The sequence below is a fragment of the Archocentrus centrarchus genome, chromosome 15, assembly GCF_007364275.1.
Source record: "Archocentrus centrarchus isolate MPI-CPG fArcCen1 chromosome 15, fArcCen1, whole genome shotgun sequence".
Lineage (NCBI taxonomy): Eukaryota > Metazoa > Chordata > Actinopteri > Cichliformes > Cichlidae > Archocentrus > Archocentrus centrarchus.
The window spans coordinates 423,765-441,086 of record NC_044360.1 but is presented as its reverse complement, the minus strand read 5'-3'; the positions used below and the strand labels follow the sequence as shown (position 1 = coordinate 441,086).

The window sequence follows — 17,322 nt, the reverse complement described above, 5'->3', positions numbered from 1 at the left end:
CGAGAAGCCCTTCCCGTGTTTACAGACCGAGGAACTTACTTCCTTGTTTCTCTCATCTTGTAAAAACATCCTTGATACTATTGCTCCGTTTAAAACCATACGGCTTAGGTCAAAACCTGAGCTGTGGGTAAATGATATAACTCGTGCCGCCAGATGAGAATGTAGGAAGGCAGAACGCAAATGGAAGAAGGATAAACTACAAGTGTCTTATGATGCTCTCAAGGAAAGCTGGCGGAGCTATCAGAAAGCTATGAAGGCTGAAAAAACTACGCACCAGACTGGTATTATTTTAAATAATGCTCACAAACCAGTTAAGTCTTATCTTAAACCCCTCAATATGAATCTTTTATTTTTTTTCAGCCTCCTGCGAAAAAATTCTCCAGTTCTTTGTGGATAAGGTTACTGTGATCTGAACAAACATCTTGGCTCTGATCTATTGATCCATCTATTCCTGTTGAATGCCCTGCTGTTTTCAGTCAATTTGAACCGGTGTCTCTCCCTTTTCTTGAGAAAATAATTTCTGAGCTAAAACCCTCAGCCTGTCCCACTGGTATTATTCCGACTCGCTTATTCAGGGAAGTTTGGGACACCATCAGGCCTAATATACAATCTATTATAAACAGTAGTCTTGTTTCTGGTGTTGTTCCCTTATGACAGACACCCTCTCTATTTTTAAGATTAGGCTTAAAACTTTCCTCTTTGATAAAGCTTATAGTTAGGGCTGGATCAGGTGACCCTGAACCATCCCTTAGTTATGCTGCTATAGGCCTAGGCTGCTGGGGGGTTCACATAATGCACTGTGTCTTTTCATTCACCTTATTTACTTTGTTTATACTCCACTCTGCATTTAATCATTAATTGTTATTAATCTCTGGCTCTCTTCCACAGCATGTCTTTTCTCTCCCCTCAGCCTAACAGGTCGTGGCAGATGACTGCCCCTCCCTGAGCAGATGACCCCCCCCCCCCCCCTCAGCAGATGACCCCCCCCTCCCTGAGCCTGGTTCTGCTGGAGGTTTCTTCCTGTTAAAAGGGAGTTTTTCCTTCCCACTGTCGCCAAGTGCTGCTCATAGGGGGTCGTTTTGACTGTTGGGTTTTCTCTGTATTATTGTAGGGTCTTTACCCACAATACAAAGCGCCTTGAGGCAACTGTTTGTTGTGATTTGGTGCTATATAAATAAAATTGAATTGAACTGAATTGAATTGAATAAGTAGTCCTGTTTAAATGATGTAGTGGAGGAGCGGAACCTTTGTGCCCCTCTCAGTCCCAGCTGCATAAACTGGTGCAACGTCCTGCTCACGTTTATACGCAGTCTGGAGAAAGAAAAGAGTGTTGGTGTGCTTCTTACTCTTCCACTCTACATTTATTTAACAGACGTTCTTTTTGTTACCGGAGTGTCTGTGTCAGCTGGGACCTGCAACACTGACAGTGAGCCCAGCTGTGGTCAGCTGACAGTATCATGTGACCAGAGACCGGACAACTTGTTACGAGTCGAACAATGAATCTTTTTTCTGATAAACAAACAACAGAACGAGGATGTGTGAGTGTTGACCGAGGCTTGTGTGACTCACTGGTTTCACTGGTCTCTACCTTGGAAGTGAGGGGACTTCTGCTCACTTTGATCAGTTTATTCTTTGGTCACATGATCAGTGCGCAAAGCTTCAGCTGACAGACTTAAAATATGAGAATGATGATCAGAATACCACCAAAGAACTACAGTTCAGAAGAGTACTATAGAGTACTGGCATGTAATACAGAGTACTGAGGGGTAATATGGAACACTGGAGTACTTGTACGGGCACTTTGTTTTCAGAAGAATTTGTGGAATGACTGAAATCTGTGGATCTCTCTGCCCACTCTGGGCTCTGATTGGTGGGAACAAGCAACATCACTGTCATGTGACCTTTAGGTGACCTTCAGACTGTGTAGGTCACATTAATCTCAGATCAGAAGGTCAAAGGTTTAAGGCTGCACTGATAGAAACACAGCCACCTCTGTTGGTTTGCGCAGAGCTGAAGCAAGGGACCTGGGATTGGTTCCATCTTTGAGGTAGAGAATGTGCTGGTTTGAGGTTCTTCTCCTTCTGGTGGATCCAGAAAGTTGTGAAACATCTCCACTTGTGACTCATCTGTGTGGAGTTCAGTAACCCTAAAAGCTTCTTAGTTATTGCTCATCATTATCATCCCCTTTCTGACTTTGTCCCCTGCAGCTGCAGCGTTACCTGCAGATCCTGGGTGAAGTTCTCCTCACAGCGAAGCTAATAATTCTGAGATTTTTTTCAAACTAACCTTCAGATTCAATCATATCCACGGCCCTAAGTCTGATTTTTCTTTAGATGATGATGATTTAACAGTTTATAAATAGTTTATAAATATTTTGCACAGTCTGTCATGGTGTGATGTGTGGCAGATGAGGTTGGACCTGGAATGCAGGACTCATCAAAACTGAAACTTAGCATGATTTTATTGAGAGAATAGGGCAGAAAATAATAAACACAACTACACTAGGGCTGGACAGGTGCCAGAACTAAAACTAAGGAAAATACAGATGGGAAGACACACAGCAGGGAACTCGACAATGATGCAACAAAGAACTGACACAGACTGAGGACTTAAACACAAACACAGGATAACGAGAGGATTGGGAACAGGTGGAGACATGGCTGGGAACAAGGGTGTAGGAATGAGTTTACTATTGGGGGGGGACACATATCGAAAACTCGACAGATCCATAAATACTCTGAGCAAAGCATAAAAAAATGCTATATTGATCACGTCTATCGCAATACATATTGCTATTGATTTATTGCCCAGCCCAAAGATGTATACATTACATCTCATACGCTGTCAACTCTGTTTACAGCATCACCTGACCCTTACAGTAAAAGTTTTCATTTGTTTTAAAACCTGACCTCGAGCCCTGTACCACCCTCTCCTTCTCCTTTGTGCTGCATTGCTGCTCCTAAACATACAAAATGGTTTCAGAGATGAGGAGCAGCTCCTGAACCTAAAGGTGGCTCATTTTATACTAAACGAGAAAAAAATCCACTTATTGGTCACTCTGTACACTCTGCACATGCACACAATCACTTTGCACTACAGCTGCTACAATATCTTATTCTATTTTATGTGTGTATATATAATATATCATGACTCTACTTTATTTCTATCTGTATATTGTCTTTAGTCTCTTTTTATATAGTTTAAATAGTTTTTATATTCTATTTATTTAAGTGTTAGTTCATGTGCAATATTGCTTTGGTTTATATGTGAAATATTGTGGGGCCTGGGCCTAAGAGTTTCATTACTGTTAGTGATGTGCCATTGTTACCTGGACATGATTATAAACTAAATTAAACTATACGTGAGAACATATCTCCTAATCTTCCTTTGGTGCATTTCCATGCATTGATCTTCAGCTATAGCCAGTCCTTAAGTCTGATGCATTTCCGGGTTCAAATGCTCCTAAATAAACAGCAATGGTTTAACCAATGATTGTTCACTGTTAAAGATGATTGTAACATACCTTATCAACTGCAGCCATTTCCGCTTCTCTTTCTCATCAGTAAAATCACAGCTGAGTGTATTTTTTTCGAGTCGGATCGTTAAAATAACCAGGGACGCAGCATTGCGGCATATTGATCACGTGACAGTTTGGACCCGGAAATGGAATTCTATGTCATCACTTAACAACCAGATATACCCACAGATACATGATTTCATCATTATTATACGTTCACACATGTGCACTCACCTGTATACACACCTCATACTCACCTGCTGCAGGTTCTTCTGCTCGTATAAATAGCAAAGATCACTGGGTTCAAAGTTTCATTTATTTCATAAAAATATCAGAATTTCTCATTTTGGATCCTCTGTTTTAAATATTTTAAAGAAAATACAAAAACCACCAAGCCAATCACAACTCAGCCAATCACAAGTCACACCTCAACTCATTATGATGACCCTCACACCTGGCTGTAGTACAGCAAGTACTTTGTGTAATATTACTGTATCAGTACTGTGTATCTCTGTATCTCTTTCTGTCTCTCTGCTAAAGGTAGCGCCGTTGAGAAACGGTTGCATGACCTCAGACATCTGTCCCCCCCCCTGTCTGTGTTATGTTTTTGTTTTGGATGGATGTTCTGTTAACTGCAATTTCCCCGTTTGTGGGACTAATAAAGGCATTCTTGATTCTTGATTTAGTAACACTTTAGCAGTAATATGTGTAGTAGTACTGTAGCAGTCCTGTGTATAGTAGTACTGGTAATTCTCTGTGTGTTGATGAATCTTTTCAGGCTTTGGTTCCTGAGAAGGTGCAGCAAGTGTTCCTGCTCCCATTGGTCCCTCCTCTCTGAGACTCCTCCTCCTTCTTTTCCTTCTCTGTCTGATGGAGTGTGATGTATGGAGGAGGTCCTGGGAAAAGGTCGTGGTTGGTCTTGGCCCAGGTTTTGGCCCAATGTGGTCTGATGTGGTCCAGCCAGCCGAGACCCCACAAATCACCACAAGATGCTTTCATTAAAAGAGCAGCTCCTCTTAGGTAAGTGAGGAGGAGGAGGAAGAGGAGTCAGGGAGATGCCACCATGCCCTCCTCTATCTTTCAGATTTTCTCCCACAGTCGGGTCTTTAAGGCGTTCTGGATTAGCTCTGGGGTGTTTGGGTTCCATCCAGACCTCCACATTGCTTAAAAGGAGGTCAGGGTGCTCCCCCTCCTCCTCCTCCTCCTGGTGTCTTTGTCTCTGTTCTCAGCAGCTTCAGAGTCCTCAGAGTGTCTTTCAGCAGGGAAGAATGGCAAATTGTCTTCATTAAGGAAGACTGCTTGTTTCAGGAAGTCCAGGCTGGGGGAGGGGGGGAGGGGGGAGGTGTGTGTGTGTGTGTTGGGGGGGGGGTGAATGTCACAGTGAAGGAGTCTTTGTGTCGGGTGTTTTCCGCCCAGCGACAACTGATTCATATTCAAATGGAGCTTCTGAATGGACACACACACACACACACACACACACACACACACACACACACACACACACACACACACACACACACACACACACACACACACACACAGTGTGATGTCATTCTGGGAGCAAGAGAGAAATCAGGAGGCAAGCGTGAGGTCTTGAAGAAAATCATGTTACAAACATGTCACATGACCATTGTGCTCCACCAAACCAGAACATCAGAACCAGAACCAAACCAGCAGCTTCTCATTGGTCCAGCAGCCTCAGCCAGCTGTGTTCTCATTGGACACTCAGGGTCAGGTGGGTGGTCCCTTGGTTTTGAGTTATCTTGTGATTCCTGGCTTGTTTTGTTATATTCATATTTCTGGGTTCTTTTCTGGTTCTGTTCATGGTTTCAGTTATATAGTTTTCCCTTAGTCTCTGTGTATTCTCGTCTCCTTGTGTTTCCGAGTCTGGTCCTGGTCTCTGATTTTTTTATTTATATTCATGAATCAGCTCCTCAGACGGAAATCTCATGAAACACAGCAGCTGAATTTCCTGCGATGTGATGATGTTTTTCCTGTTAAAGTTTTTGTTTTATTAACAAAGTCCAAACAGAATCTGAAAAACATCATTCATCTCAGCACATCCTTCATAAACACTTCATATTCATTCAGTAAGGTGAGAGTTTTTGAGGCGCTCTGTCACCTTGCTCTGCACACTGATGATGCATGAAACTACAGCCCCCAGGATCTAAAGAAACAGGTGATTCTGGACCTGCAGTACCACAGTTAAAAGGATGTGAGATGACTGAGCATCAGCAGAAAGAACGGCTTTGCAGAAGGCTCACGGGAAGGAAAGGTGGTGCTCCAGTGTGGCCCCACCTTTCTTCAGTTTTCCTCAGTCCAAACAGCCGACCACATTTACTGCATGAGGCACTCCTGCTGCATTCTCACCAAGTGAAGAAGGAAGGGTAATTAAGTTCATTTGGGTACCAGCACACATGGGCTTAGGGCAAAGAAAATGGCAGATACTGGGGCAAGACAGGCAGCTAAATGTGACAAGGTGCAGGTGGAGGGTCTGTGTGCTTTATGGTTATTTGCTTTAAAAACGAAAAACACATCGTTTCTTTTTTTTTCATTTCATACTCCAAATCCATATGATGTAAAACAAATTTTGTTACTTTTTTCTGAAATCAAAACATAAATTCACAAAGAAACAGAAAAACGGTCCGTCTTTTATTTTTCTCAAACCGGAAATACGTTTTTTGGCATCAGAGAAACTTCTCATTGATCACCGTGAAGTTACTGCAGGATGGAGCAGTGCGTTGTTTGTGTCTTATGGGCTCGACACACGGGGAGCGACAAACGACAGCGACGAATGGGTCGCATCGCCACTGGGGTGAAACCGAACACACGGGACGCGATAGCGACGGCAGCTTTGCGAATCGCGCTCTTACGTCACTCGTCTCCAAGAAATGTGATTGGTTATGAAACTGGAGGGATTTAGACATTTTCAAAGCAGTCCGTGTCAGACACGGCAATAAAGATGAGGAGTCTGAAGATTTTATTGGAACTGACAGAAATCTTGCTGTTAAGTCTCCTCTACAAAAGAAAAAGACGCGTTCATCCTATATTAGCACAAAAGTCCTCTCTAGCGGTCTGTTTAACGTTAGTCTTGCACCAACACGTTCTCATACGGCTGCCTTTTATGTTTAACTCGATAATCACTGCGTGAAGTGTCATATAATATAGGAAAGTCAAACACAGCTAAAACGATGCTTTCCTTCCTGCTGAAAGTGGTTGCAGACTGTAGCATGTAGCATACTCTTCGCTCATTGGTCAGTCAATGAAACTCTTGCTGATTGGTTTAGTGCCACGCGACAGCGACAAAAGTAGAACATTTTCCAACTTTGTTGCGTCGCGTCGCCTGGTCGCGTGTGCACGTCTACGTGTACGAGCTCGAAATTTCACATGCACGAATGTCGCCGGTCGCTTAGCTGGAGGAGGGCAAGCGATTGTCGCCTCATCGCACAAGCTCCATAGGAAATGAATGGAGAGCGAGCGACGTCGCTCCCCGTGTGTCGAGCCCTTTAGACTTTTGACACCTCCACCTGCAGATGTGCAGTCCACTTGAGCCACGCTCCTCGGGGAGAACCTCCTTTTTCTCCATTGCGATGCGAAATAACCGCAGGGTTGGCTGTAGCAGAGTCCCCTTCCTGCTGTGGCTCCAAAGCCGTCCTAACCGACAGCTCTGAAAACCGTAAACTGCAGCAAGCGTCAAATACGCGCCTTGAGTTTTCTTGACGACGGTGTTAAACTTCCGGTTTGAGGAAAATAAAAAGACGGGCCGTTTTTCTGTTTCTTCGCGAACTTATGTTTTGATTTCAAATGGAAAAAGGAAATATAATTCGTTTTACATTGTATGCATTTGGAGTATAAAATGACAATTAAAAAACGACCTGATTTTCGTTTTTTAATATCCGTTTTCAAAACGGAAAAACGAATGACCAAAAGGTACACGGACCATTTGTGACTGGCAGTCATTATATCCCTGGAGTCTCCTACCATCACCCCAGCCCAGTAGGTGGCGGTAAGACACCTGATTGTTGGAGTGAACCACCGAGGAAAACGAAGAAGATGAGAACTTCAGCTCCCAGAGTGCATCGCGGGCCACAGATCGTAAACACACATGAAGGACGAAGAGAGCAGAGAGAAGCATGATCGGTGAGTTCTACCGAATCGGACCGGTTCCGCTACTGATCCGGGTTCCGCTGAGGGTTCTGTGTGTAGATCAATAATAATCAATAACCTGATCAGAGGTCAGGTGAAACACACACTGACTGACGTTTTTACTAACCCTAACACGTGAGCAGGTGATCCCCGTGAAGCGTTTTGAGTAAAACTTCGACAGGTGACAGGTTAAAGCTGTTCACGGATTAAGAAACGCGCCTGTGTCTGCGGATTAATACATTTGACCTTTTAAACTTTCCAGTGAAAACAGAGAAAGTTCAGTTTAAACCCAGTTTCTCAGTTCAGGTGGACCAGAGGAGCAGCTGCCGATAGTGAGGGTGACGTTTAAAGATAAACGCAGAGAAGAGCTGAGCAGGCGCTGTGAGACCCACAGCTTCACCCGAGGTTTAACTTCAGTGAGGAAAGACTCACCTATGATAAAACACACTGAGGCCTGCAGGTAAAAGGATAAAAATGAAATAAACTGATCACACGACGAGAAACAAAAGATACAAAGTATCTGTTTCTGCCCCCAAATCCAATTTTACCTTCAAACTGTGAGAACAGTGACTGTTATCAGTGACACCTGAACCTCACAGTGAACATCTGGACCCGGGTTACAGGTGTTTGCATATCCAGGTTACAGATGCAGAATCATCTGTCTGAACATATGTGCTTTCAGGAAGGGTGAGGTGAGCTCAGGTGCAGAGGAAATGTCTCCAATGTTAAATCATCAGATCTATAGTGTTTTCTCTGAGCTGCTCTCTGATTGGTTCTTCCTGTTTCAGCATTTCTCTTCCAAGTTTCCTTTTTCATTTTGCCGGTGAAGTCACTAACGTGTAGCACTGCAGGTAAATGACACCTGAGTGCATCTCCTTCTGTGGCAGCATGGGCGCCACCGTGAGAGCAGAGTTTCTGCTGTGAGTTCTTTGCTGACCTTTGACCCTCAGGAGGAGCAGAAATGTCCTGGTGCTCCTTATAGTCAGTCAGCCGCTAGCCAGAGGGGAAGGAGGAACATCTGGAACCTGAACTGAGACACAACTGGAGGAAGAGGAATCTGGTTGAAACGCTCTGGTTCATCTGTGTGTGTGTGTGCGCGCGCGCACGCGTGTGTCTCTCCTCAGTGTTTGTGCGCTTTAACCTCGGCCCTGGCGTCCCCGTGGAGCTGCAGGAGGAGGCGAGTGTGGCTCAGCTGAAGGAGTTGGTGGGGAGTCAGCAGGGGGTGCAACCAGAGGACCTCAGGGTGCTGTTTGCTGGGAGGGAGCTGCAGAGCACCGCCACCCTCCAGGTATTGTCAAGAGTCAGAGGTAAGAGGTCATTTCAAACACCAGACTTTGGGTGTGTTCCAAAAGCCTTCTCCTATCTTCTTTTCCGTGACCTCAGTGACATTTTCCTTGAGGTCAAGGAAAGGTGGGTTGGAGAGTTGATATGGACTTAGGAAAAGAAAAGCACTGAGAATTGGAATGGCCTCACATCCGTCTCCTTAATAATGTGCACCGGATGTCTGCCATGTTGGAACCAGGTACTGACTCGCCTCAAACTGAGAAACACTCAGATATGAAGTTAAATGTGAGGACTGTTTAATGGAAAAAACTTTCTAAACAAAGGCATCTGAACCCACTAATCACATTCATCAATAATGCCTCAATAATGAATCAGTTAAAATCTAAAATGATAATAATATATCCATCCATCCATTTTCTTCCTCTTATCTGGGTCGCGGGGGCAGAAGCTTGAGCAGAGAAGCCCAGACCTTCCTCTGCCCAGCCAGCTCCACCAGCTTATCTGGGGGAACACCGAGGCTTTCAGCTGAGAAATATAATCTCTCCCGTGCATTGTGGGTCTGCCCCGGTCCCTCATCCTCCTGGTAGGACATGCCGGGAACACCTCACACAGGAGGTAGCCACCTCAGCTGGTTCCTTTCGACGTGAAGGAGTAGCGGCTCTACTCGGAGCCTCCCCCGAATAGCTGCACTCCTCACCCAATCTCTAAGGCAGAGCCCAGCCACCCTTCGGAGGAAGCTCATTTCTGCTGCTTGTATCTATGATCTCATTTTTCATCTTTAAAATAACTAACAATTTTAGGCCTATTAAAAATTTCAGGCCTAGATTAACAGAGTTATGGCTTTTTCTATAACCTCTGGAGCTTGAAAAAGGCGACTGGACTTCTTTTTGTTTCTTGAAGACGTTTCACCTCTCATCCGAAAGGCTTCTTCAGTTCTCAACCAAAAGGTGGAGAGACCCAGGTATTTAAACCCCTGTGGGCGTAGTCCCCTGGAGGTGGTTATGACCCTCTATTGATCATGTGCGTGAACACATGTGCCCAGGTCTGAAGGGGGCGTGGGTCATATTTAATCAGTGGTTTCAGTTGAAACCAATTTAGGACTCCGCTCCATTGTTTCCTGTGGCCTATTGAGGTCACTGGAACAAAGGTGCGAATGGGGGTTGAGACGTCTGGGAAGGGAGCTCAGGACAGCACTGTAAGCGGGGGAAAGTTGGTGACGTAATCCACCTCCTCTGTTCAATGATGGTTGTTCACAGTGGACATAGATGGCTTCTTTCACTCCTCTTTCAAACCATCTGTTTTCCCTGTCCAAAATGTGGACATTGGCATCCTCAAAAGAGTGCCCTTTTTCCTTCAGATGCAGATGTACTGCTGAATCTTGTCCTGTCGAGGTGGCTCTTCTATGTTGTGCCATTCGTTTGTGAAGAGGCTGTTTGGTTTCACCAATGTAGAGGTCTATAGATCATGTGCGTGAACACATGTGCCCAGGTGTGAAGAGGAGGAGGAGGAGGTGGATTACGTCACCAACTTTCCCCCGCTTACAGTGCTGTCCTGAGCTCCCTTCCCAGACGTCTCAACCCCCATTCACACCTTTGTTCCAGTGACCTCAATAGGCCACAGGAAACAATGGAGCGGAGTCCTAAGTTGGTTTCAACTGAAACCACTGATTAAATATGACCCACGCCCCCTTCACACCTGGGCACATGTGTTCAAGCACATGATCAATAGAGGGTCATAACCACCTCCAGGGGACTACGCCCACAGGGGTTTAAATACCTGGGTCTCTCCACCATTTGGTTGAGAACTGAAGAAGCCTTTCGGATGAGAGGTGAAACGTCTTCAAGAAACAAAAAGAAGTCCAGTCGCCTTTTTCAAGCTCCAGAGACTACTATGACCTGGATGACTGAGAATCTACACAGACATACTTTTTCTATAACGATGTCAGGACTGCAGTTCCATCTGGTGGCAGATTGCTGCGTAACATTTAGGACAGTGAACATCAACTGGCGGTCCGCGAGTCACATCCGGTCCACCAGAGATTTCCATCCGGCCCCCAAATATTATTGACATCAAGACTAGCCTAGTGAGGAGGAAAAAATATGAAGATTTCAGATGCAAAAACCATTAGATGCCACCTCTGACAAAAAAGAGATGCTATTTATGTAATCCTTTCCACACGTACGCCAAACAATCATGTCGCGTCATTACCCGTTATACACCCGTCTCTGACTAGTCTGAATTATCAAAAGTCTCAAAACACCATAAAAGCCTCCATGTCCCTAGAACAAATCAGAATGCAAGATCGGACCATGTGACTTGAAGTATTTTCAGCACTGCACTGCACTGAGCAGCTGGCTTTTGTTGGTGGTGATCAGATTGTTAACACAGCCGAAGGTGAGTCTAACCTTGTTTTGTGTAGATAAATGTTTGGCGATTAAACTTGTTTAACTAAAGGAAGTAAAAGTCGTAACGAGATTTCCGTCGGTCAACCTGCGGAAGGATCGTTACTGGTGTAATCCCCGGCCTGGGCGTCTCCTGTTCTGTGAGGGTCTCTCACACGGTCTGCTCTCGGGGGACCGGATGGGTAGGCGGCTCGGCGTGTACTCGCATGCGGTCATAGTCACAAACCACGCAGGCTATTGTCTAATATTCTGTTATTGTTAAAATAAATGTGCTGCCATTTTGTGCCATTGCGGTTGTACTGTGTGAATCTATGTCAAAAATCTTTTTTATCATAGTCTGATATTTGGGCTCTTTGCTTTCATTCACACTGATCAGAGGACAGACTGAAGATTTTACTGATTTTGCCTCAAAACAAAATATTATTTATTAAAAAGTAAGTAAATTACTATATTTACATTTTTTTTAAAGGCATCTCACATCACCTGTGAAATGAAATTAATCAAATTTACTATAAGATCCAGATAAAGAAAAATGCTCCTTTAAAAGAAAACAGTCCAGGCAGAGTTAGAGGGCTTTGCATCTGAACTCTTCACGTTTCTATATTCATGTAAAATAAAATCAACAATAAAAACGCTCCTGAAAAGTAGATTGTGCAGAGATAAACTCGTTCTCATGTAACATTACATATTCCTGTGCTCATCATATCTATAATGAGGACATCTGCAGCGTTTACATAACAACCGTCAACATAACAGAGAAGAACATGTGAGTGTAAGACTTGCACATCACATCATTAAAAATAGTATAATTTTGAAAGGAAAATTGGTATATTAAATGATAACATATTACTTAGGATACAATATTAATTTTATTTTGCTTTATGAGGGCATCTGGCCCTCACAGGGTCTGCAGAGAAAAATTCTGCCCCTTGGACAAATGTAGATGATGACCCCTGATTTAGGACAAAAATTTACTGGCATTTGGCATCAATTACAATCTGAATTAAAACCGCAAGCGGTGATATCGGGCCCTCGCACCCGGCGCGCGTCGACCCGTGGCGCGCTCCAGCCAAGCCGCGCGTCGACCCGTGGCACGCTCCAGCCGAGCCGCGCTCTGAGTTTCTCGCAGACGAGAGAGTAGTGGGCTCACCCGGCTGCTGACGGCTCAGCAGGCTAGCTGTACCTCCCGTCATTCGTCTCCCGCTTCCACTAGGTGGCGTCGGTGAGTGCCCACTAATGAAAGTATCACAATGCTCTATGTAATGCCCGCAGCCATCAATGAAATTATAATGATCATAGGATAATGGTTATCAGTATTCTACTGATTTCATGTCACCACTAGGTGGCGTTATGAGTGTGAAACAAAGCTGATAGATGGGTGTGTCCAGTCTCCCTTACCCTCCCATTAAGCCTGTGAAGTTTGAGGCACATCGGACAATGTATGTCAGAGATGTAACAATTTGGTGCACTGTGGTATATGAGTAAAATCCCACATTTAGAGGGTTGCTACGGCAACACCGTTCAATGTTCTACAAAACCATGAATATCTTTTGATGGGCTACTTGTGTAGATGATCTGGAGCCATTTTGGTGTGACTGGATGAAAAGCTGTAGTAGAAGATGATTGAAATAGCAGGCCTGAAAAATGTGAAAAATGCTGCAAAAATGACACCTTAATTAGAACATGTCAGGCTTCCTGTTGGATTTCGGCTATCGGTCCAAGAGACTTTTTTGTACGTGTTAGGATGTTACTTCAGCATGCACGATTTCAGGTACACAGACCAAGCACTGCCCTGGGGCTGATGTTTAGAACCTATCTGGGCCTGAAATGGAAAAAAAGTCCAAATTCAGAGGGTTGCTACGGCAACACCGTTCAATATTCTACAAAACCATGAATATCTTTTGATGGGCTACTTGTGTGGATGATCTGGAGCCATTTTGGTCTCACTGGGTCAAATGCCCTAGGAGGAGTTGAGGCAAAAAGGCCTGGAAAAGGCGAAAAATGCTGCAAAAATGACACTTTAAAGTGAACGTGGCTGACTTCCTGTTGTGTTTCGGCTATCGGTCCAAGAGACTTTTTTGTAGATGTTAGCATTTTACATCAGCAGGCACATTTTCAGGTACATAGAGAAAGCACAGCCCAGGGGCTGATGTTTAGAATTTCTGTGAATTTGAAATTGAAAAAAGTCCAAATTCAGAGGGTTGCCATGGCAACACCGTTCAATATTCTACAAAACCCTGAATAACTTTTGATGGGCTACTTGTGTAGATGATCTGGAGCCAATTTGGTGTCACTGGGTGAAATGCCCTAGGACAAGTTCGTTCAAATAGCAGGCGTGGAAATCGCAAAAATGGACACCTTCAATTGAAGAAGGCCGACTTCCTGTAGGGTTTGGGGTATGGGTCCAAGAGACTTTTTTGTACGTCTTAGTATGTTACATGAGCATGTACATTTTCATACATGTAGATAAAACGTAGCTCCGGGGCTACTCAAAAAACTTGCTATTTTAAGATATTCCGAGCTGCCACTAGGCGGCGCTCTAACGTTTATGGACTTTATGCATATGAGTATGTTCAGGGCAGCATGCTTATCACACCACTGAAGTTTGAGCCAGATTGGGCAAGTTGGCTTTGAGTTACAGCCATTTTTGTGTTCATGGCGAATCATCGAACTTTGCCGTCCCATAAGGGTCACGCCCTTTTGTGAAAAACTCACAGTTTTGAAAACACAGTAAGTCCAACTTCTTAAGGCTTTCCAGGTGAAATTTGAGATGGTTCTGCTAAACCACCTTGGAGCTGGACCTCCAAGTGTAAAATATGACATTTCCTGTTCCCACTAGGTGGCGCTGCGACTGATATTAAATATTGTCATATGTATGTGTTCAGGGGGGCACCCTCATCCTACTGGAGAAGTTTGATGCACATTGGATCATGTAGGTATGAATGAGAGGCAATCAAAATTTCATGGCGAATGATCAAAGTTCAAAGGGGCATAAGGACCCCTCCCCCTTGGCAAAAACTCACCATTTTCGAGATTTAGATTCCCCCGGGGGTGTAGGTTAGACAAACCAAATATGAAGATGATAACGTCTAAAACCTCTGAGTTATTAGAAAAAGTGTGAGGGCTGCAAATCGCCAAATTTGCATAATTAATTCAAAATGGCGGACTTCCTGTTGGGTTTAGGGCATGGCTCCAAGAGGATTTTTTGTGCGCCTGGACATGATATACATGTGTATGAAGTTTCATTCATGTACGTGAAACACAGCGGTGGGGCTCCAGTTTAGGGGGCGCTAGCGAGCCATTTGGGCGCGCCCTTGCCCGAGCCCATTAAAATACTTAAATTTTCACCAGGTGTGACGCATGTGCAAAGTTTCATGAGTTTTTGAATATGATAAAGCCCCCAAAAAGCCAATTCATTTGCCTGAATAATAATAATAAAAATTAAAGCCGCAAGCGGCGATGAGCGGGCCCTCGCACCCGGCGCGCGTCGACCCCTGGCGCGCTCCAGCCAAGCCGCGCGTCGACCCGTGGCACGCTCCAGCCGAACCGCGCTCGGAGGTTCTCGCAGACGAGAGAGTAGCTGGCTCACCCGGCTGCTGACGGCTCAGCAGGCTAGCCGTACTTCGCGTCGATCGTCTCCCGCTTCCACTAGGTGGCGTCGGTGAGTGCCCACTAATTAATATGTCACAATGCTCTATGTAATGCCTGCAGCCATCAGTGAAACTGTAATGACCATAGGATGATGAGTATCAGTGTCCTACTGATTTCCTGTTGCCACTAGGTGGCGTTATGAGTGTGAAACAAAGCTGATAGAGGGGTGTGTCCGGTCTCCCTTACCCTCCCATTAAGCCTGTGAAGTTTGAGGCACATCGGACAATGTATGTCAGAGATGTAACAATTTGGTGCACTGTGGTATATGAGTAAAATCCCACATTTAGAGGGTTGCTACGGCAACACCGTTCAATGTTCTACAAAACCATGAATATCTTTTGATGGGCTACTTGTGTAGATGATCTGGAGCCATTTTGGTGTGACTGGATGAAAAGCTGTAGTAGAAGATGATTCAAATAGCAGGCCTGAAAAATGTGAAAAATGCTGCAAAAATGACACCTTAATTAGAACATGTCAGGCTTCCTGTTGGATTTCGGCTATCGGTCCAAGAGACTTTTTTGTACGTCTTAGGATGTTACTTCAGCATGCACGATTTCAGGTACACAGACCAAGCACTGCCCTGGGGCTGATGTTTAGAACCTATCTGGGCCTGAAATGGAAAAAAAGTCCAAATTCAGAGGGTTGCTACGGCAACACCGTTCAATATTCTACAAAACCATGAATATCTTTTGATGGGCTACTTGTGTGGATGATCTGGAGCCATTTTGGTCTCACTGGGTCAAATGCCCTAGGAGGAGTTGAGGCAAAAAGGCCTGAAAAAGGCGAAAAATGCTGCAAAAATGACACTTTAAAGTAAACGTGGCTGACTTCCTGTTGGGTTTGGGCTATCGGTCCAAGAGAGTTTTTTGTAGATGTTAGCATCTTACATCAGCAGGCACATTTTCAGGTACATAGAGAAAGCACAGCCCAGGGGCTGATGTTTAGAATCTCTGTGAATTTGAAATTGAAAAAAGTCCAAATTCAGAGGGTTGCCATGGCAACACCGTTCAATATTCTACAAAACCCTGAATAACTTTTGATGGGCTACTTGTGTAGATGATCTGGAGCCAATTTGGTGTCAGTGGGTGAAATGCCCTAGGACAAGTTCGTTCAAATAGCAGGCGTGGAAATCGCAAAAATTGACACCTTCAATTGAAGATGGCCGACTTCCTGTAGGGTTTAGGGTATGGGTCCAAGAGACTTTTTTGTACGTCTTAGGATGTTACATGAGCATGTACATTTTCATACATGTAGATAAAACGTAGCTCCGGGGCTACTCAAAAAACATGCTATTTTAAGATATTCCGAGCTGCCACTAGGCGGCGCTCTAACGTTTATGGACTTTATGCATATGAATGTGTTCAGGGCAGCATGCTTATCACACCACTGAAGTTTGAGCCACATTGGGCAAGTTGGCTTTGAGTTACAGCCATTTTTGTGTTCATGGCGAATCATCGAACTTTGCCGTCCCATAAGGGTCACGCCCTTTCGTCAAAAAGTCACAGTTTTAAAAACACAGTAAGTCCAACTTCTTAAGGCTTTCCAGGTGAAATTTGAGATGGTTCTGCTAAACCACCTTGGAGCTGGACCTCCAAGTGTAAAATATGACATTTCCTGTTCCCACTAGGTGGCGCTGCGACTGATATTAAATATTGTCATATGTATGTGTTCAGGGGGGCACCCTCATCCTACTGGAGAAGTTTGATGCACATTGGATCATGTAGGTATGAATGAGAGGCAATCAAAATTTCATGGCGAATGATCAAAGTTCAAAGGGGCATAAGGACCCCTCCCCCTTGGCAAAAACTCACCATTTTCGAGATTTAGATTCCCCTGGGGGTGTAGGTTAGACAAACCAAATATGAAGATGATAACGTCTAAAACCTCTGAGTTATTAGAAAAAGTGTGAGGGCTGCAAATCGCCAAATTTGCATAATTAATTCAAAATGGCGGACTTCCTGTTGGGTTTAGGGCATGGCTCCAAGAGGATTTTTTGTGCGCCTGGACATGATATACATGTGTATGAAGTTTCATTCATGTACGTGAAACACAGCGGTGGGGCTCCAGTTTAGGGGGCGCTAGCGAGCCATTTGGGCGCGCCCTTGCCCGAGCCCATTAAAATACTTAAATTTTCACCAGGTGTGACGCATGTGCAAAGTTTCATGAGTTTTTGAATATGATAAAGCCCCCAAAAAGCCAATTCATTTGCCTGAATAATAATAATAATAATAATAATTAAAGCCGCAAGCGGCGATGAGCGGGCCCTCGCACCCGGCGCGCGTCGACCCCTGGCGCGCTCCAGCCAAGCCGCGCGTCGACCCG

General features: G+C 44.6%; 1 protein-coding gene across 1 annotated transcript in view; it reads left to right on the top strand.

Moving 5' to 3' along the window:
- The first annotated feature begins 7,050 nt into the window (after window positions 1-7,050).
- Window positions 7,051-17,322, top strand: part of prkn (parkin RBR E3 ubiquitin protein ligase) — a 52,134-nt gene continuing 41,862 nt past the window's right edge. Inside the window, exons 1-2 of the mRNA XM_030747733.1 lie at window positions 7,051-7,657; window positions 8,788-8,951. Of these exons, the coding sequence (XP_030603593.1) occupies window positions 7,651-7,657; window positions 8,788-8,951 (171 nt within the window). The 5' untranslated portion in view covers window positions 7,051-7,650. The remainder of the gene's footprint in view (window positions 7,658-8,787; window positions 8,952-17,322) is intronic.